This window comes from Pseudopodoces humilis, chromosome 1 (genome assembly GCF_049639895.1).
Source record: "Pseudopodoces humilis isolate 2021_Gansu_Grassland_sample_001 chromosome 1, ASM4963989v1, whole genome shotgun sequence".
Classification (NCBI taxonomy): domain Eukaryota; kingdom Metazoa; phylum Chordata; class Aves; order Passeriformes; family Paridae; genus Pseudopodoces; species Pseudopodoces humilis.
The window spans coordinates 45,436,735-45,459,362 of record NC_142200.1 but is presented as its reverse complement, the minus strand read 5'-3'; the positions used below and the strand labels follow the sequence as shown (position 1 = coordinate 45,459,362).

At 39.1% G+C, this 22,628-nt stretch overlaps 1 protein-coding gene across 18 annotated transcripts in view; it reads right to left on the bottom strand.

Moving 5' to 3' along the window:
* Nucleotides 1-22,628, bottom strand: part of ZNF521 (zinc finger protein 521) — a 229,217-nt gene that overhangs the window by 182,831 nt on the left and 23,758 nt on the right. For all 18 annotated transcript variants that reach the window (XR_001331777.2, XM_014256456.2, XM_088054957.1 and 15 more), the window contains one exon: nt 21,873-22,052. Coding sequence is in view for 13 of the 18 variants with exons in the window: in XM_014256456.2 (XP_014111931.1) it covers nt 21,873-22,052 (180 nt within the window). In the remaining 5 variants the exon portion in view is untranslated. The remainder of the gene's footprint in view (nt 1-21,872; nt 22,053-22,628) is intronic.

Below are 22,628 nucleotides of genomic sequence, written 5' to 3'. Positions count from 1 at the left end.
AAAAAATATCCTGCTACTGCAAGGACATTTTGGTGGCAACCTCGGTGTCTCATGTGTTCTCCCTCTGGCAGACTTTTTGTCTTTCAGTATAGGTCTTACAGCTTTCAGAGAGAATTTTCTATGGAATTTGAAAACCACCCATTGGTGGTATCACACCCTAAGATAGTTGGTCACCTCTGTGATGCAGCTCCACTCTGGACCTGCAACAACACTGCAAATATCTGAAAAGAGGCAACTTCCTATCTAACAGCACTACAATCAGCACCAAAGCCAGTAACTAACACAAGCTGTATGTTTATGGCTCACAAGGCATCACATTGTTAATGAGCAGATAAAACAAGAAGAAAGGGCTGTTCTTTGTTTACAATACTCCCCTCATAAGCAACAGATGTCCTGATAGACTAGACTGCATTGGCTTTGTTGGTTGAGAACCTCCCGCTGGCCCTGGATGAGAACCAAGCATCCATACTGATTTTGTTACAATTGTCAGCTACTTTTGTTACTACAAAGCATGGAACTGTTGCTGACTCATCTGTGGTCCCATGGGCACAGAGGAAATAATGTATGGAGTCATGCAGTGGCTCCATGTATTGTTTTTCCCCTAAAATGACTACTGCTTGTCCACCCAAGAACACTTTCTTGTGGGGTACCACACAGTTTCCTGACGTTACCTTTCCTGGTGACTATGTGGATGAAGAAATGGCTGGCAGACTCACATTGTTCTGGTTTCTGTTAATGGCACTGAACGATTTATGTGTGTTTTGTCAGAACCAAGAGTTAGGTGAAGATGAACCATCCAGCACCCAGACCAGTGTACTGGCAGTGAATCATGGTGAGTTACCAGAGGCACAGAAAGACCACACAGACTCTTTCAAGATGGGCAAACATGCCTGAATTCTGTGGTAGTATGCTGTGGTCCTCTTGGGTTTCTATGTTTTGGGCCATCCAGATAAAACCAATGGTCAAATAACATTATTATATGATGTCAGAGGTCAGAGACTCTCATAGTTAGATTTATAGAGTGAAGTATAGCTTAACATTATATTCTCCTACAGAATTTCACTTTTAGAGCACTTCAAAACTTTGGCTGATGAAAGATGCGAAATGCCATTACTGTATATGGTTTTATATAAGAACATTATTGCTCTGTTTTGTCATCCACTTTGACCATCAGACTCCTTTCATCCATCCTTTACAATACTGCTCTCATCCACTAATCTTACTTAATGTGGAACCTATATGTGACAGAGGACAGGTCTCCTGAGGTGCTTTACTCAGAGAACACTCCTGCTTAGCTCCTGAAAAGCTGGCAGGTGCCCTGTATAAAATCTCCAACTTCATGAATTCAGTTTGCCTTATTTTATTAGAGTTTAGATCTGTCAGGTTTGATGCTGCAGTGCCAATTTGGTGGGGGTTGTGTTTTGGCTGAAGTGTGCTGGAGGAGAAAAGAAAATGGGGAAGAAAGCTATAGTTGAGGTAGGGAATAATTGCAAAGAGTTTAAATAGCATTTGCATACTGATCCTAATTACTGCTCCCATTTTTATGAACTGTGGTAAACAGAGTTTTATAAATTGAAAAAACAAGTTCATGTATTTATTTGTTCTCATACAGGGCTTTTTGTCATGACAGTTATAAATGCCTACCTTGGTGTGCCATCAAGACTTCCTCCCTTAAAACATTTTTCTCAGCCTCTTTGGTCATGGAAGCTGCGGGTGTCATACTCAGACTGTGACTTTGAGGGGAGGGCGTGCTCTCCTCAGACATTCAAAATCAAGCATTCATTATAGCATATGCCACCAAGAATGACTTGTTTTTATATTCTGCTCAGTGAACCAAGATTATCTACTTCACTGAGAAGAACGATGTAGGAGCCCATCTCCTTTGTCTGTTCTGCTTTCAGACAGACAAAAGGCAAGTTTGATGAATGACACATGGATGCCTCAAAAAGTTGTTAACTAGAACCATTCTATGGTTTCCCACTCCAGAGCTTCACCCTGTCCCTTGTAACATGGCCATCCCCCACACTCCAAAGAGAAACTGCCTTACATCTTACCCAAAAATGCTTTTTCCCCCTTAAAATACAGTTGCAAGGATAATTTTCTTGTCAGTGCAGGTTACAGCTTGTTGGTCCAGATCACATTTGCAGTGGGAATTAATGTAATGCTCCCTTTTCATTTCTCCTGGCCAGCAATCACTTCATTTCTGAGGCAGAGTGCTATGTGAGTCTGCTCTATAAAGCCCTGTCTCATGGGCACTGTAGATGTCCTCGAGGCATGAGTCTGATAGTAGTCCAGGTAACTGTGAACACCACCTGAGTGAGGCACAGGGTAATAATAAAGATGACAGCAGTGCCTATGCTTCTCTTGGCTGTTCTCTCTTGTTTTCATTTTCTATATTTAAAAAACATCACACTTCAGCTTAAAAATAATAAGCAAACCAATGACTCAAATTTCTTGAGGACTTTTTTGAACTGTAACTTTAACAAGATCTCAAGAAATGACCTGGTAGTATTCTCATGTTACTACCACTCAGCAGATGAACTAGCTGTCTACAGCAGGGTCCTTTCCATCACAAGAACACTTGAAGTTTGGGTTGGTGATACTAATAGCACACCCTTGAACTGTGTCTCCATTCTTCAACATGACACTAAAAGTGGACTGTGTGGCTCTGGAGCCTTTTGTCAGCTCACAGTGATTGAAAGATCCTCCCTGAGGCTCTTTTCTCCTTAATGTCATGCAGAATTTCTGCCTTCTCTTTCAAAAGAAAATTCCTTGTTTAACTTCTCTAGGGTCACTGTATACCAGTGTAAAAAAACAGGTGCAAGACAGGTCTCTCTCTCATGTTAAATTTCTGTACGCTTCAATTCTCCATAGATGATTCACATCATTTCTGGATCAAATTACCTGGTTTTAACTACTGACAGGATCAAATTAACAAGGAAAATGGAATATAAAATGAAACACATTGTAATGAGGGTGTGACACACAGAGGTACTGCTAACAGACAGAAACCTGCTCCCCTGTACAGAAAGGTGCCTGTACGTTCCTGTAACTTGCAGCTGGCCAATAGTGAACAGACAAGTTCTACAGATGAACAATGCAAGATGAAATAAACTGCACCTCTGCCTTCCATGATAAAACCTCTGTCACTTGGATTCAGGCATCTGCAAAGTTCAGAGGATACAGGTGTAAATCTACTGTTTTCCACAAAAAACTATTTCAAAGAATTGACTGCGAAAGGACTGTCACACCATGGAGACAACATACAACATCAACAAGGAAATTAAGCAGAAAACAGTACATTTCTGTCCTTTGCAAATCAAATACAGACTTGGCACTTGCGCACTGTGCATTAAAGCAAACATGAAATACCCAAACTACTGGGGATCTTGCCAGCCCCGGAACTGAAGCAGCATCCTGAGAAAGAGTTGTTTACTCCAAAGTGAATACAACTCTCTTTCTTAGAGAGCTAAACTGTGTGCATGGCATTATACCATCCAATACAGATGTAACACAGTTACTCCTCACTACTGCAAGAGTTTTTGCATAATAATCCAGTTACTTCAGTCTAAGCAAAATGCTTTTCTTCTTAATCACCTTCTTCCCCTTTGATACTCAGACTACAATGCAAAATTCTGAGTAATTTCAGCAATACAAGAGCCTGAACATCTATTATTTGCTTGTGCACAGCCTTCCTATACTTCACTAAACATGCAGACTATGAACTAAGTTTCTGAACAGATACAGCTTTGGTTCCCAAATCAATCTGATTATTGCACTAGGCACAGGGCACTTTCCTCACCTTCTTCACTTTCTCTAGCAAACAGCAATAAGTAACGGCAAATGAAAGGCTGAAGAAAGCTGCCACAGTAACACCTAATTGCTACTTCTAGAGAAAAGGTTAATCTTTGTGTATGTTGAAGTGACTATGATTGAAATCCAAAGTTCTGTTCCCTCATTTTGGATGCTAGTTCTGCTTTTATCATCACGTATTGAAAACCACAGAGGCACGATCCTGTTTACTGTTTTGTCTGGTCACATTTGTTCATGCCAATACTTAAATCTTGCAAATTTCATAAATTAAACTGGAGCAGTAGTGAGGGTGAAAGAGCAGAGGACTCTCTTGTTAGCTTTCAGTGCAAAGAGACACGGATCTCAGGCACCTCTGCATCCTTTCAGCTATTATAATATTTATTCAGCAATTAAAGATTTTAGCAATCACTTTATCCACTTCACCTTACTTAACACGATTTGCCATCCTTTCAGAGAAGACTTTTTACACATCTGCAAAATTACTTAAGACTGGAGATCCATTTGCAGGTCATAATCTTGTCTCAATAAGTAGCACATTATGGTCAGTAAACTAAATGTTACTTACACTTTTATGCATACCTGTTTTCAAATCATTTGAACAAATTCATATGGTATATAGATATGCAAAACAGCCAGACTTAACAGATGTTGCCCTCTAATTTTTAAAGCCTCATTCTTTATTTGGAATTGCAGAGATAGGTATTAGAGAACTCTAATATATATTTCTGAATAAAATTCTATAAACAAATAGATATTTGTGTAAGAGCTTGCTATACTTTTCATGAAGATTCACAGAAAATATTTTCTAAAATACAAGCTCTGATGGATAGGACCCAGTAGTTGAAATCAACATGTAAGCATGTAGCAAAACATTGGTCCAAATTTTATGCCTCCAGATCTTCTCAGTTAAGTTCAACAAAATTTAAATTCAGAGTCACAAGAACTTTTTTAATCCCAAATAAGAAGAACAAGAATTTTTATCCCAAATAAAATGTCGTAAACTTTCATGGGAAGAGGACAACCTGGAGACCATGTTTTACAGTTTCAGTTTTATAGCTATATGGAAATCTCATGTGAGAATGACTGGTTGTAAATGCATACACTATGACTAGCTTCTGTGTAACAGTATTAACTGGCATAATTCATATAAGGGAAAGCCTAACTTACAATTCTAATTAAATATGGTCTGCATTGTACCAGTAATTTCATCCTGGAGTGCCATTTATTTCTGTCTTTCCTTTTAAGCCAAGGGGAAAGGGGCAAGCAACAGTGAGAAGTGTAATGCCATTGAATAAAGAACCTCCCCTTCACATCCTCCATTCCTCACATCTCTAACAGATCTCCAGCAACACTCTCCTGCACTTTAACTGTATGATGCTATTTAGAAGAAGGCAGACTTTTCATGATATCTTTCTTGTGCTCTACTCTCCCTTTTAAAATGATCTGTGCATCTTAATGCACTAAATTTGGAATGGAGCATTCATGAATATTTTCTGGGTATACAATTTCATTTCATATGCAAAAGTTTCCTTCACTCATGGTCTTAAAGATGTGGTGAAAAGCATTAGATTATGGGATGGTCAAAAGAACAAAGCAATGTGGAGGATGTTATTAGTCACTGAAATTACTTACCTGTGCCTGTAAACTTAAATTCTTGTCTGAACTGCTTTTCAGTCTACAAATAATTTCTTTATGCTTACTCATCTTAGAGAAAACTGCTAGTTTTGGGCCTTAGACAATAGAAGACATCACTAAGTGTGCCAGAAAGGTGTCTTTCAGGGAAACAGAGTGTTTCAGGATCACAACCTCATGTGTATCTCACTTTAAGTAATTAAGTTAATTTTTTATTTAATTTTTAAGCATCCTTAGATATTCATAACTTTTCTGAGACACGGTGAGGATAAATACACCAAAGACTTAAGGCAAAAAAGTATTGTCATATTAGGAGCTAAATCGCAGACAGGCAGCATTTAAGGAAGGCACACTCAGTATTTCTTCACCAATCACTGCAAAATGGAAGTTCAAAAATATTAAAAAAACAAAAACCAAAACCTGTATAGTTGTGCTCCTTTCTCTGGATGAAAACATTAAAGTTACTAATTATCTACACAAAGCAGAGGATTCTGACATAAGTAAGAATAAGTAAGAATAAGTAAGTAATTACTTATGAAAAGTAACAGGAATTTGTCTAACTCATCTGTCCTCACCTGGTCCCCTCCAGATTCCACTATGCATTCTCTGAGCCTCTTTCGTGTAGGTTGGCTTTTCAGAATCAGCAATTTTAAATAGCTTGAAATCTACTCACAGCTTAACAGTGGAAGAAATGAGTGGACTTTAAACCTATTTTCTTCATGAGGGAGCAACAGCTTTCATTCATTTTCTTGTCAACAATTAAATAGAAACATTTTCTCACTTTCTTCCTCAAACCTGTATTGAATCACCATGTTGGTTGTTTCATTTCTGAATCCACTGAAAGGACAGACAAATAATCATAACACAAAAATCCTTAAAATGAGAAACAATAGTTTTTGATGAACAGATTTCTACTACTCATATTTTTTTAAAAAAAAAAACTTGGCATAGTAAACACATATCATTCCCTTTCTACTAGCACAAGTATCTTCTGTATTCTAAGCAAAAATAATACAGAATGGAAGAAAGGTAAGAAATATTAAAAATGAATGAGAACTTGGGGGTGAAGACAAGAAGCTAGAAAGACCTGGCCTTGAATAATGAGGCAATGTGAAGAAGGTTAATATTCTGTGAAATTACTTACCTTTACCTGTAAAGGTAAATTCTAGTCTGAAGTTTACTAGCTTTCAGTCTGGAATAATTACTTTGTGCTTCCTCAGCCTAGAGAAAACAGTGGTAATGCTGTGAAAGTACGCTTAGTGAATGGGTCTAATTTTAAATATCAGGGAGGAAACAATTCACCAAGTATGCCTTAGATTAGGAATAGGAATTTTGTTCTTTCCTCCCTCTATGAGCTCCAGCTCATAGAAAACAGTGCAGACTTGGTACAGAAGGATCATACCAAAGAACAGAAGAAGACTCATGAGATCAGTTTTGGAGTCACAAATTTTAAGACAAAATAACTTTATTTAGCTATTGGTATTTGAATGATCAATACACTCACTGCATGAACTTCAAATGAACTACATAAATCTGAGACAGAGCTCTTAAAAAAAAAAAAAAAAAGGCAAAGAAACAGAAATAGAGGGAGAAGTATAAGATCCTGCAGGCATTTTGCTCAGACAGGCTTGGTGTTTCTTAAAATATGGTACACCTGATTGTGCCCATGAGGTCTGGAAAATGGGAGTGGTCCAGACTTTACTTATACAATAATATAACATTATACATGCTATTTTTGAAGCATTTCACCAGTGTAGGCTAGCTATCCATATACAAATATAGATACTTTTTAGGGATGGACAGTTTCTTGAGGGGAAAAAAAAAAAAAAAGACTGTCCATGTTTCTTATAGATGAAATGCTACCAAAAATACTAATTGCAAAGTATGTTTTTAGTTGAAACATACAACGTAATTATACTGGAATTTTAACATACAACACCTTTACAGGCAAACACTGTTATACAAAAGACAGCTACAGAGTTCTGTATTGGAGCCATGTCCCTAAAGCTAATATGCAATCTAATTAACATGCAATTACTCTTCTTTCGATGTGCTTTAACTGCTCGTTGAGAAGCAGTAAGAAAGAAGAATCTTTTATGTAGCATTTTAAGCAATGTATAAAAATGAAGAAGAAAGAGGATACTACAATGAACAACTCAGAGCCAGACAGAAGTCACAATATCTTCTTAAGAAAAAGATGCTTGCTGAAATATTCTCTTCCATCCTAAGAAAGGACACTTCCAATGGGAGCACAGGAAATGTTAGCAACCATTTTTACATTCAAAGTAAAATTACTTCAGTTGTAGTATCACCAAGTACAAACATAATGAAAACTTATTTTTAGTCAATAACAAAATAATTAAATTTTCTTTTTAATTTGTTTTTAAAAGATGTTGCTCTCTGTTTTTCCCATTCCCCTTCCTCAGAAGTAGGCATAAAGTTCTGATAAAACTACATACTTCATTAAGAAAATAGCTGGCAAGTCTATAAACTATGCAAATAACATTTGGATTGCAAACCACACTTACTGCACATGGTTGATGGAAGAATGATTATTCCATGTCTCAATTCACTAAGAGCATATTGACATACACAGTATTTCCTGTACACCTAATAGCTTCCATAGCTTGGTAAACACATTCCATTATCACAGTTAAAGGCTTCAAATCCAAACTTTTCTTCCATGGAGTATCCTGTATTTATACATCCCAGAATGTTACGGAAGGAAAGGGTGGAATGCTGCACGCATTTTATGGCGATTGTGCTGGGGTCTGTTAAAATACATGGTTTGATTTTTAAGTTATGCAGTAAGAGGCAGAACCCTGGGCTTCCATGAGTGTGTATTAGAAAGCATACATTATGCCCTCTATCAAAAATTACGTAATTTGACAGCAAAATGTATAAGTAAGCCCATAATTACCTTAAGCGTCTGCCACACAGTCAACCCTCTGGGCTCACAAGTCAAAATATTGTGCTAGAGCTCCCAGAGAGCAGATATAAGGAGATAAGGGAGGGCCAGAATACGACTTTAGGGTTGAACACTATGCTGAGCCACTTCCTCACCCCCTTGACTCCAAATGTCTGGGACTAAAAGCCCTTGGAAGCAGAATGGTTTCCCCAGCTCTAGTGGGGAGGGCCAGCCTCCCCCAGTGCATGCTAAAAGAGCTTGTGCTGCCAGTTACCTCTGAAACAAAGGAGTGACAAAGAAGAGCCATACTATTCTGAAACATGGGATTTACATGATTATTACTGACCTGGAAAGCAAAGCAGCAGCCAGGTTTTGACAATGTGCGTGTGGAATAATCCATCCACTCACATCTCAAAAGTTGAGGCACTTTTTGTGGACACTGAGATCCTGTGGCATTTTTCACAAGGACAGGAGACTTGCCACATTATTCTTGGACAGTTTCCTGTCTTCGTCTGCTATGTCTCATGGTTCTTAGCTGCTGTCTTCTGCAAAGCTGGCTGCATTTCCTGCTATTGTAGGTAAATAGTTGCAAAAAGTTTTGGAACTTGGAGAATGAAAGGCCTTGTGCAATTCTTACAGGTATATAAAACAAGGTTTCCCCCCATGCAAAGAACGATTCTGATTCAGTGAACGTGTATTTTTTCATCATACCCTGTTCACCACCCTCACAGATCTACTGACTGAGGTGCAGTTTTGAAACCACTGTATGAAAAAAAATCTGTAGGACTCAGCATACAGAGATGCTCTTTGATTTCATATCCAAGATGATGGATTTTGTAAGAGCTAGAATTCAGCCTTTAATTTGTATTGGGCCTCTTTCCATGCCCATAGAGGAGAACTGCACGAGTAATTTTTAGGCACTTCAGGCACTGTCCAGTAACTGATATGCAATGGAAAAGGCTCCATGCCTCTCATGAAACCAAGTTTGTATCCACAAACTCACCCTCAGCTGTATGTCAGGGCCAGCTATGCCTGCACTGACCAAAAGACAACATATGCTCTGTGGAATTCCAAATACTCTTTTGTCCCACACTATGAAGGGCAATTTTTCCTACCAGTTGTGACACATTCAGTGGTATCCACAATTGTGTATTCCTAAATAAACATTATACAAAACCTGGAGCATTTACAAAAATGCTTAAAAAGTGATCAAATCAAGAATGAACCTGTTGCAATGGATGATTGTGCAAATGACAACATGGACTGTAGACCTGAGATTGCAGCTATATTTTTGGTTCCCATAAAAAGCATCATCAAGTGCAGCAGAAGATGTAGAATGAAACCGAGTATTTTGAGTGAATTTCACTCTGCTATTCTTGCTGAAAGACTGAAGTACTCAATAGGAATAGTAGCACTACTTTAGATATTGTAGAGGAAAAGGGGAATAAACAGTAGAAGAGTGGAGTGAAAAAGGAGGGAGAACAGACAAGAAGAAGCAGTGGGATATTCCAGCAACACAGAAAATCATTCCTACCCTTCTCAGCCAAAGGGAGAACTGCAGGGATACCTGACCTGCTGGTAGAAAAAAAGGCAATAGAAATAAAAGCACAACTCCAGAAACCCTCAGTAAAAGAATTGCAAGTATAGAGATAACAAGGACAGAAAAGTAGTCTCAGTAGCAAGTACACTAAATAACAAGATAAAAATCAGTGACAGTGGCAGGCAGAGAGAGTCACAAAAGAGACAGCATCTAATTTTAATAGGATGAACTGCGTTCTTCCATTTCCTCAGCCTTTTCTTTACCAGGGAGCACCTGGTATCATGGCAGAAAGGGGAAGCTTTTCTACTTTCAAACTTACCTGCCATGGGAAACTGTTTGCAAATAACTGTGGTTAATACCACAGCCTGCCACTTGTTTGGAAAGTGCTATTTGAAAATAAGTTAGTTAAGCAATGACTATTTTAAAAAGACAGAGCAATAGAAAGGCAGAGATCAAGGGGGCAGGGGGAAGAATCTTGAGAGAAACAGAATGAGAATTTGAACTCACTAGTAGAAATCCTGCCCTCTGTGAACATAATAATGACTTTTCCACTGGTTTCAGTGAAGCAAAGATTACAGACAACAACCTACGGACAAAAATTGAAGAAAATTCTCCAGTCAGGCTTGACAGATGCCTGTGAAGAAAAGATTATCCTGTAATACACAATATTCTAATCATAACATAACAGAAGGAGCAAATATGAAACCTGTTTTAAGTATTTCAAAGGCAGTTTAGAAGAATAATTAGAATCATACAGAAACCTGTGGTTATTGACACATTAAAATAGTTCAGGACAAAGAGGTGTTGCTTAGAAACTGAATTTACAGGAAAAATCGAACATGCTCAGTGTTTTGCGAAAATCCAAGTATCATTCCTGGCCATGTACTGAAGTCAGATAACAACAGTGAGAAAAAAACACATACTCATGAAAAATTAATGACATTAATTAATGTGTTAATGGTAAAACTGATGTGTTATGCACTCATGCTGAAGCCAGCATTTGTCAGAGAAAGGTGAATTAGCAACTGCCAGTTTCATTTCCCTGTGCTTTGCTTTTACAGCTGGTAGAAGCCTTGCAAAGTACTTGAAAAACTTGACCCTTCTCCAGCCTCCCCCGCATGAGTCACTCAACCTTCCTTCAGTCATTAGACTGCACTTCCTGCTGGGATCCAGCAGTAAAACAAACGAGAGACACCAGTTCTGGTCACGGTGAGGGAGGCAATAAACCAGTGACAGGTATTTTTATGAAATTTAAAACTAATTCCCATATATTATACATATTGACTAAGTGCCAATCCATGGCACTATCTTACCTAGAGCTCTATTTCAAAAGCCATCTCAACACGCTCCAGTCCATTCCCTGTCCTGAAAGCATACTTTCCTTGTTTTTACATAAGGACAAAATAATTTCCTGCATTTTATATGCTTCAGCAATATCACAGACAAAAATATTAAATCACTTCACTTGTACATGTATAACAACATGATTTTGATAACACTGTCAATAGAAAATTTGAACCAAAATTTCACACATGAAGTTCCAGCCTTTCATGTCATTATTAAATCCATGACAAATACACTCTGACAAGTTTGAATATTTCAGAAGTTGATTGCCAGTTCGTCTTTTGTACTTGGTTTCAATGATAACCCTCAGTCCTACTATGGCTTTTATATGTTTACATTTTTGGGAAACTCCAGTTTCTTCCCCCAAATGAAGCATCCATTGAAAGGAGTGATCACACTTGTTCAGACAAAATTAATAACAAATTTACCCTTTTCTGTCCACAGATCGCCCTGGTATTTTAGTTTCAAACTTGCCTAAAATTACACTAACTGTGCTAAAAGGACTTCTGTCCCCATAAACTCCTTGGGTTCACTCCACAACGCACACAAGAGACTCATCCCTTTAAACTTCAAGGAGTTCCCATTGCAGTGTAGAAGAGAAAAATTCGGAGATTATGGAATAATCATCTCCAAATCGATCAATTTCCCCCGAAGGTAAAAAACTGAAAGAAAGAAAAAGGTTGAACAGTTCCAGCTTGCCTTCTTGAAGGGAAAGTACCCCCAGGGCATGTTGTAGAATGATCCCGATCTCTTGCTCCTGATGCTTATTAAGAGGTCATAGATATCAGTTACACTACAGCATTCCCAAATGATAACCTCAGCTAAGGACTATGACCTCTTAGTACAAGTACAGGGATATAAAATTAGGAATATTAAGGGTCCACACTAAGAAAGAATTTGACTCAACTATCAGTCATTTTGGAAGAACAGCTGGAATAAGCGGCCTAACTGGCATCTTGTAAGACAGAAGAGCTTTAGTAAAAGGGATTTCAGGTTCCAGCATTTTCCATAGATGCAGCACACTGATTTCTATCTGATCATTACAATGTGTTTCCACAACAGAAAAGGTGTCTTTCTCAAAAGGCACAATATATAGCTCAGAACACCCTGGGTAAATTAAAAGGCGTTTTCCCTTTGTCTTAAACCAATAATTTAATAACCAACAGAATCATGCTATAGAAGCAGAAGTGACTTTGCCACCATGTCTAACAGAATATTATGCCAAGTCCAGGCAGGGACTGGAATGTTTTTAAGGACCTTTCTGCTCCAGCAACTCTCTTTTTTCCTAAAAAGTAGGGTTTTTAGACCCTCCAGATGATGCTTAAAAGGATAAACAAAGCCCATATGGGTGGTGTGTTAGTGCACTACCACATTGCCTGGAAGCCTTAACACTCTACAGCTGATTGTATAAACATGAATTAAGGTTTTTCTACAACTGTATTAAGAAAAGTGTTAAAGAGCTGTGGGGCATTTTGTTACATTTGGTTTTCAAGCTATGAATTTAACTACTGAACATATAAGTAATGATAATATGTTGTACCTCCCATTCCGTTCATTTCGAAATGGTAATTAAAGTAAGCGCCAATAATAAAAACAGCAAGTATTTCAAGAAAATTATTTTAGAAGGTGCAGGAAATTCACCACTTAAAAAGGCTAATTTGTCATGGCAACAAGACCCATTTTGTAATACACTGACAATATATTATAAACATTCCAGTAAAATAGAAGCATAAAATAAACAACAGGTATTTATTCCAAGGTAGTTGACTTCTCTGAAACACTGTAATCAGTATGGACTGTAGGTGTATATACATACATACATGCAAGACAATCATTATTTCTTTTTTAATAGTGTGTCTATTAGAATCATACACATGAATTCCCATTGTACTGAGTAAAGGTCAGGGTAGCTATGACCCTGTATCAGCAGCAGCTTTACAATTCAAAGTCTGTATTGCTGAGGACTGTGAAAAACAAGACAAGCTTGGCCACAGGATCCATATTGATTACAACAGTAATTGGAAGGAACATAGTTATCATAGGGTAAGTAATGACTATTTTTTCTTCTTCACATATGTGCCAGCGTTGATGATTCCCCTGCCCCCTCTGGTCCTTTCCCTGCAGGCAACCATCTTCCTTGGACAAGGAGAATTAGGAATTTCAGCTGCATAGATCAAATAGTGATTATAGTACTGCTTTCCCAAAACTGGAATGAGCACTGATGGTTACGTCCTGCACAGAATGCCTGATAAAGGTCAGTGGATTACCTCATGTCATCACCTGGCAGATTTCAGAAATTGGACCCTCTTCTGAAGCAGGCAGGAGATGCCACTTGAATACTCAGAGAGCAAGGTTACTTTTCAATGGGTAAGTCACAGTAGCCAAACAGTAATGCAGAGAGATACCCTGCACTGCCCATTTGGAAATGCTGTGAGGAAACGGCTTGACCTTTAGAACACCCAGCAGTGGCTATAAATAAATGGAACAACAGACTGTCACTGTAATAAAGCAAAGTTCTGGATCTAGCCAGGGCAGATTTTCAACAGAGTGCCAGGGAGGCATTTGAACTAACTCTGAAAAAGCCAGGGAACTGGCCAAGTCAGTGCTTCAAAACAGGGGCAGTGACCTAGGGCTAGCTTGGAAACCAAAAAATAAGGAACAATTTATGACATTGTTGTGGCTCCTCCCAGAACCTAATGATATTGCACTCACCCACAACAGAATGTCAGGTGCTCCCAGTTAAGCTTTCTTTCACAGTTGTCAAAATATGTCAAAATAGCACCACACAGATATGTCTTCTGCTATAGCCTAGGACTACAATTGTAAGTTGTACTGCTAAGCACAACTTGGGAAGCAGACAGTGAACCAAGGTATATTGTTTATATAAAATGTTTTTTTTTTAAGAGACTTTACTGCTCTTTAAAAACACCTGAAAGTAGGCTGTAGCTAGGTGGGGGTTCGGCATCTTCTCCCGGGCAACAAGCAACAGGACCAGAGGGTATAGCCTTAAGCTGCACCAGGGGAAGTTCAGGCTGGACCACAGGAAGAGCTTTTTCACTGAAAGGGTGGTTAAGCACTGGAACAGGCTTCCTAGGGAAGTGGTGGAGTCACCATCCCTGGTGACATTTAAGAAACAACTGGACATGGCACTCAGTGTTATAGTTTAGATGGCAGGGTGGTGTTCACTCAAAGACTGGGCTCAATGATCTTGGAGGTAATTTTCAACCTTAATGATTCTATGATCCTAAACCAGATTCTGGGTGACAGAATTGTCTTTTATCCTGCAAACCAGTGTATTTTTGTCCTCAAGATTCACTTTTCAGTGAAACAGTTTTACTTGGGAACCTCTGAGCAAAAGTTGTCAAAAGCTTGGTTCAAGTGTGTGATGGCCAAGCCCCAGGATGACTGGATTCATGTCACAGACAAGAATGTATGCCTTGGGTGTTAAGAGCACTTTGGACCAACTCTGCTGCCTACTCCATTTGCCCAGTAAGGCATGGATATCTGCAAGATGAGCCCTGAGAGTCCCATACAAGATCCCAGATTATTTAAACATGAAAGACATCAGAGAGACACTTCTACCAGGGGCCAGACCTGGTAACCCCTGTACTGGGGCTGCCTACACCAAATCCCTTTGCCAATGAGAGAACTGCAGTGTCCAGTGGAGCAGTTTCTGCTGCAGAGCAGGACTCCTGGGCCAGCAAGGGGGTGTCTCTGTCCATGGTACTCAGCAAGGCAATGGTGCCCTCAGTGGTGCAGGGACCTGGGATCAGATCTGGTCCCTTGATGTTATGTTGGGAATTCATGTGTTAAGAAAATCATCAGCCTTTTTAGTGATAGAAAATCAGGCTAGAATAAGGAAAATAGGAAGAAAAACTGAGTAAAAAACATCAATGGAAGATATACAAGAAGCACTCAAACTCTCTTGGAAGACACTGCTAGTTTATTCTCCCACCTCCAAACAGAGCAAGACTTCTGGCGCTTACAATTAATACTCCTGAACAGGTTTGCTACAGGGGTCCCCCAAGTCAAAATTAACAGTTCCATGATACAGACTATCAGCTGCTTTCTATTACAGGGGGTCACTGACAGACAACTCAGGAAGTGCTACAAGCTGCTTTTAAAACACCCAGGAGATGAAGATCTACTGGTTTTATGACTGATTAACAATCTCAAGAGCAGAGATTAATGGTTTCCAAGCAAAAGGGAAGGGGTTTATGCCTCCTTGCCCATGTTGGCTGTTCATCACTGATCCTCGAGATAAGCACAGGGATTTTGAAGAGCAACCAGCCAGAAGGCTGTGCTCTCTACTTTCACAGCTTCCAGCTACAGCATATATACAAGTTCCCTCCATATCTAAGAATTATTTTCACAGAATTTTGATACGGAAGTGTAGGAACACAATTACCAAGACCTTCGTCTATCCTCCACAGGAGCATGAAGTTTTGCATTTGAACTTCTGTATGGCAGATTCTGTATAGCCTTGGCCATTCAGTACTGCATATAAATCTTCCATGCAAGTCCAGTGGGAGGCTTTATATTGTTCTTTGAATTCAAAATTATGATCTTTGGAGGCAGAGGCTGTAATTACTACACTATTCCCCTTTTCCCCCTAGTATCAAGGATTTGGAGTTGCAGATATGGGTCCTGGACCACATAAAAATGAAAGGATGTGAGGCTACAAATTGCAAACTACCATGTGTGTTGGCTGGGAGAAGAAACTGGAGGTGAGGATCTGCTTTCCACTATCTGTCAAATAGAATATCATTCTGTGGAAAAGAAGTCAGAAGTCTGTGGTCCAAATCAAATGGAAAAGTAGAAGTATGTCTCTCTAATTCTGCAACTGAGAAGCCCTCTAAGGAAAGAAAGGCCTGAGCTCAAGTCCCAAGTCCAAACACTGTTTGTCTTTTATTCAATAACTGTTTAATGTAAAATCCATATGCAGTCCTTGGTGCAGGAATTCTCTAGAGAAACAGAGTGACTCTCTCAAGTGAAGTAACTGTACTTGGCAAACAGTGCTTGGCAGTGTGCCACCAACTGCAATGAAGCAGATGAATATGCTTTTGGTGCATCATATATTTAACTTCTTAGGGTCCTTGTCCTCAGAAGCACTTTGATCAAGCTCAGATTTTTCTCTGTGATGCTAAAATGACCAAGGAGCTGTGCCATGTATCTTTTTTCCACACATGTAGTGGAAACTGAGAAAATAATGACAAGAAACACAATATATCTGGCCAGGGTTCTTTTGCTAGCAAGAAGAGCTGTTCTAGCTAGGATATCAAAGCATGGTAACACCAAGTGTTCACAAGATTTATCTTGTAGTCTCAGTGTGCACAGCATACACCCTCTGGGACAAAATCCCCTGGAAAGTTTTCAAGTGTTCTAGTGAATGAGATGGTCCTGGCATTACCAACTCATTCAGAAAGATGAAATATTCCTGGGCACTAGGAAGAAGAGAAAAGAGGCAAGAGACAGAAACCATTACAGTGGAATCTCTATTGCCTCCGGTTTGCTAAGTCCGTGATCACTCATGGTGTGTGCTGTCTGTGAAGCTGTTATGTAGCACAAGCTCTCATACCTAGACATGAAAGTAGGTGTTTCTCAGGATGATGATGAAAATTAATTTTGTTCATAATTAGAAAAACAGAACTACTGACTTATCTAGGAGTTCCCAGCCTTGTGATACTCCAGTGCTGATGGAGACCAGCACTCCAAACAATGGGCCCCTAATACAGTTCTGGAATTCTTTTCAGATGGCATCAGAGAGGAATCTCTGAGCAAGACAGGGGCAGGGCTGCATCTCTTCATTGGCAGGGGACACACAGGTATGACCAGAAACCTTTTCAATATCAGAAACAGCTTAGGTGATAACAGGAATGACTATAAGCTCTACCTGACATACTTACTCAACCTGCCAGAGTTGTAGAACTAAGCTAGAGTAAAACGCATAGAATGGAGCCTACCTAACCACCTAAAGGTAAAATAAATATCCCCAGTGGAGAAATACCTCATGTCTTTTCCCTCAGAACACCCTTGGCCTTGAAACTTAGACTGCACATGATTCAGTAGCCTGCTTTCAGGCAAGTTTTATAGCCTGTGATGCCAACAGGGCTAGAAGGGAAGTCCTGTAACATGCACTGTGTCTACTCACATTCAGGTAGAGAATGTCAGACTTTTGTGCCAGCATGTCCACTGCTGCTGAGTTATTCAGCAACTCAGCCAGCTAGACTGGTATTTTCACAGCACATTTATACTCCTTGTCCTAGTATTACTCTAGTTATGGCTGAGATTTCTGATGCCAAAGTGACCTACAGGATCTAGAAGAATACCAAGCTTGAGCTGGATACCTCTGCACACAGAGCCAGCCAGTGGAGAGGCAGTTCTCACATAGACACAGGAGACTTCATAAAGCAGGATCCCCAAGGACTGAAAGGGAAAAAAAACCCAGCACAAAGCACTGTGCAGCGAAAAAGGATTACAAATCAAGCTGGAGACAATAAAAGAAGGTGTCTGACATTGTGTCCTACCAATAGCATATATGGCAGCAATGCAAAAGGTTAAGTGTCCTTTCCCGATGGCAGGAGAGGAAAGAAGGAGCAGTTGAGGGTTTATCAGTAGTGTGCTATATTTGATCCTGCATTCAAGTTCCTCCAGTGAGATCCAAACTGACATATACTAGGAAGACATCAGGCTCATAGCCATGCTAATTGGACCCTTTGATTATACACATAACATAGAGGATGACAATGTGCAAGTGGCTTGAATTATTAAATTAAATGCTGCAGGAAGAATACAGTGTGAAAAGCATTAACAACAGAGAGAAGCACTATTAAATACATATTTTTATTGCCAATCTTTTGGAATGACTAAATTAATATAGTTCAGCATCTTATCTATCCTTGGTTGCAAGTATTGCAAAGAATTTTTTGGAGCTTTCCCCCCCATTTATCCATTATCTGTATGCCACAAACATCACAGGAATTGCCAGCAATTAACATAAATAAATCATCACCTTTTCAGATAAAGCTTCAATACAAGTATTTCAGATGATAGCAAAAAATATTACTAAATATCTCATGAAGGGCCTGTTCCATCCCCCACTGAAGTCAATGGGAATCTTTTCACTAACTTCAATGGACACTGGATCAGACCCAAATTGAAAAGATCAATAGAGCACACCTTAGGATAAAAGAGCAGCTATGCCCTCCTCCAGAAAAAAGAACATGAGTTCAATTCAAACAACAGATTACAGAAAGGAACCAGTTGGGGAGGACTTTTTTCTCTTCCTTTGAAAAAATCTGCAAGAGAACAGCAATTCAAGGTCCTGAGAGCTAAATCTCACAGAGTTGTAAGTAACTCTCATCTTCCACTGTCCTCTGAATAGGTGGGGGTGACTGACACTTTGAGATATTGGGAGCACTGTCTAATAAACCAGCTCCCTTCTCCTCATTCCAGTCTTTGGTTGATTCAATAAAGCAATTATACTCCTTCCACTGAACTGTCAAAACTTCAAAGGAACACATCTGATATTTTCAAATGCAAAAACTAGAAGCCTGAGTATCAATCTGAGAACCTTAAGTGACAGGCCTCATTCTTAAGCATATTACAAGTTTGATGGAACTAGGGGCAGTCAAGACACTGTGACACTCAAATGTTGTGTTTCATATTCAGAGTTTTACTAGAAGGTTGCCTTAAGCCACTTTTTTTTTCATGCTGTTTGTTCCATCAACATAATTGTTGATTTTACCCAATGTAACTAAATGGAAAAAGACCACACAACTGGATCAACATGCACAGTTCATAAACTCTCGCAGTGCAGCTCTCTATACATCTCACAGAGCACCTCAGTGAAGCTCAGTAAAATCCAGACAAGCTGCAGCAGCTGGCTCAGCCATCTGAAGAATAGGGCTTGGAGGGCTTCACAACTTAAACATGGCATTCAGAGTATCACAGCCCTGGCACTTTTACATAATGGACATTTTGAGTAACTCTTCCCTGCCTGAAACTCAGACTGGAAAAATCTCATCAATATAGATGATACACTCTTTCCTCCTTCAGAGAGGACATAGTTGATCCAAACGGCAGAATACAGTAGGAAAAAGTAAATTTTTTAAACCTTTTGCCTTTCATTAACAATTTAGTGACAAACATTTTTTGTAGACTTACTAGTAGACACCTTAGACTGTCTCCTATTTTCAGTGGGTCTCCTCTGAAAGGAGAGAACCAGAGCAACTATGTAAGACCCTGTTGCATCAGAGGACTGTGATGAGAAAGGGAGGTGCAACCAGCCCTTCTTGATAACACTTTATTTTAAAACACCTTTGAGCATGGCACCCAAAAGTGCTTGTGGAAGAGAAAGACAAGAGTCTGGGGAGCTTGACTAAAATGCTAAAAGCAAACCTTATTTTTGTCAAATATATATTGTGTTCCAGAAAAGAAAGGCTTCTGTCTGTCAACTGTTTGTCACAGATTATCTAAAAATTATTTCTGCCAATGAGGTCGTCTGGAATGTTGTGTCCTTAATGTGAGGTCACATATGCACCCTAGGATCCTGCACTGAATCAACCTCACTAACAACCTGTTTAGTATTTTTTTGCTTAAGAAGAAATCCTCAACTCCAGCCACGTCATTCAGGCCCCTTTTTCAACTCCAAGGGTGTATTTAGGTCATCTATATTTAGAAACAGAGGACAGTAGGCTTTTTGTCAACTTTGTACTCCAGAAGGGTGTGTAGTTTCAGTTTTTGTTCACTTCATTAGCTTTCAAACAGCCTGGACTCTACCCATTCACTATCACAGGTTTCCTTGAAAGACAGGCAAAGATATTTTTAGGAACTTAATTTCCTTCAAGATTCATTTTTATTTCCCCATCCTGTGCTATTGTATATGTATTCCTACCTTCACACATGTGCCTCTCCTTGACTAATCCAGCATCTTTATTTTCACTCTCATTTAGCAGCACAGCTGTCAGCAAGAATTACTGTGCTCAGGAGCAGTGGTCCAGGATTCTTCCTATTTACTGCTCCCCTCACCTGCTTTTCTTCAGTTTCTTAACCCAACTGTGCAAGCACTGTTCAGTGCATCCTGCTTGCTGCTTTAAAGCAGAGAAAACACTTAGTAGAAGGGGGCAGCAACTAACTAACCAGAAAGGAGAGACAGTTCTATTGCAACAAGGTAAAAAACCCACAGGGATGAATAAGTGGGATCTGAGAGAGTGAAGGGGAGAGCCAGGGGACTCAGGCAGGGTGAGTGCTTTCTGGGAGAGGAAAGGAAGAGACAAGTTAAGCCAATAATTTTTCAACACAGAAAGAGCAAAAGAAGGGAGAAAAGTATGAAGAAAAGGAGAGAAAAATGTTTGAGTTATTTCAAGTCAAGAGAGAATATCCATACTGCCAGAAATCATGAGCACTGTAGAAAAATACATTCTGAAAGTTTGTATGAGTGATTAGAAAATGATTGAATTGATTGTATCTCAAGTCAGAAATACATTTTACAGGCAAGAAAAGGCAAAGCAGTACATTAATAAAAGTAAACACGTCTTGCTGCAGCAGATTTCCATCTTCCATAATTTGAAGTGAGGATTAAAATCATTTGACAGATCCACATTACTTCCTCAATCTTTCTTCTGCTCCTGCCCACTTACTCCTCTTCTGCTCATCATCTTTTCTCTCTTCATCCTCAAGAGTGATACTGCTATCTGACTTCTATGTCTCATTCTGACAGGGCTTAGCCTATGGGCCTATTGGAATCAAAACTCAGGAAGCTCTCCAGACATGACCACACATAGACAGTTTCTAAAAGCATCCCCAAATGGAAAGGGAATTTTCTTATTTACAAAGTCATAATAAAGAAAGGTTTTAAAAAAACTCCGCTACACAATAAGTACATTTTACACTGTACTTTACAGGCTAAAAATAAAACACTATCTAATTAAAAATATAAGTGCCCTTCTCTTGACACTGAGCCTGTTTGGACCTACAGTGTGTATCACCAAAAAACCTACTAAATTTAAATTCAGCAGGTTTCACATGGTTTTCTCAGTAAGGAGGCTCTCTACAATAATTTCAAAGAGGAATCTAGGTGGTAGACAGGTCTATTCACTCAGTTCTACTCAATTCAGTAGTGTCTGACCAGTACTCAGTTCTGCCCCTTCACTGAAGCTGAGATCTTATTTTCTCCTCTAACAATTAGCTTAATTCCTCTCAACTTTCAGTTACTGATTACTGTACAGTCATTTGTAGTTAACAGATTAGAGTAACCCAACATCCATCCCAGATCTGAAACAGACCATTGTGCGAATTCATTCATCATGTGACATTATACCACTTAAGCCCCACTTAAAAATGACCTCTGCATTCACAAGTGACCTAGCAAAATAAATGTAGTAGCAAAGCATGGAAAGCTATACAGTATGAATCTAGAAAACACACACAGCAATCATATATCCTTTGGTACTAAGGAAATTTATAATGCTCTATTTACAGTATAATCCTGTCCCAAAATCTGTTTATAAAGGTCTCAACCAAGCATTCAAGTGCAGGAATAAAGTAACAGAAAAGGGAGGGATATCAGAAGCAGGGGATGGGAATCAGAAATAGAGCAGTGCACAAAGCCACAAAGTGATAAGTATTATTTACCTGTCAGTTGGCATTGATTAATCTTGTGTTCTGTGATATCGCTCAGTGACTCAAACACCTGGAGGCAGCTGTCACAGCTGTGCACAGCTTCTTCTTCTAACTCCTCCCCTTCATCCGGCCTTTTCTTACAGTCTAGCACATCTCCATCTTCTGCCTTGTCTTCTAGTTTACAGTTAGGGTCTGAAAGAAAATCAAGACTGTGATGTCAGGCATGTAAGAGGAGAACATTCAAGGAAAAAAAAAAAAAAATCAAAATAGGTTGTTGTGCTAATGATGAGAAGAAAACTGTCTGGAATGGGCCTGCAGCACACTGTAGAATTTATTGCTAAATAAGCAAAAGCGGCTTTTTCCTTTTTTTTTTTTTTTTCTTAATCTCAATGAAAAGCAAATTTCCCTTCTACTCCCACAAATGCAGCTCCATTTTTCACCCAAGCTATTCCACACTCCAGTGTTAGGTTTGTCAATTTTATCACAGCTATTGAAGCTGCTTTGATCATCGTAAGAAGGGATAAACCACCTATGCAATTAGTTTTTCAATGAAAAGAAAAATCAAATCAATGAGTGTGCAGGAACTTCTTTTCACTGTTAACTACAGTGTTTCACAGGAAATTACCAGAATTAAGAGACTAACAAATTTGATTTACATAAACATGAAATTAATCTTGATTTTACAACCCACTCCAATACTCCATCACCACACTATCTGACAGAAACAAAGCTCTGGAAAGATTATACCCCGGGTCAAAATGCTACTCA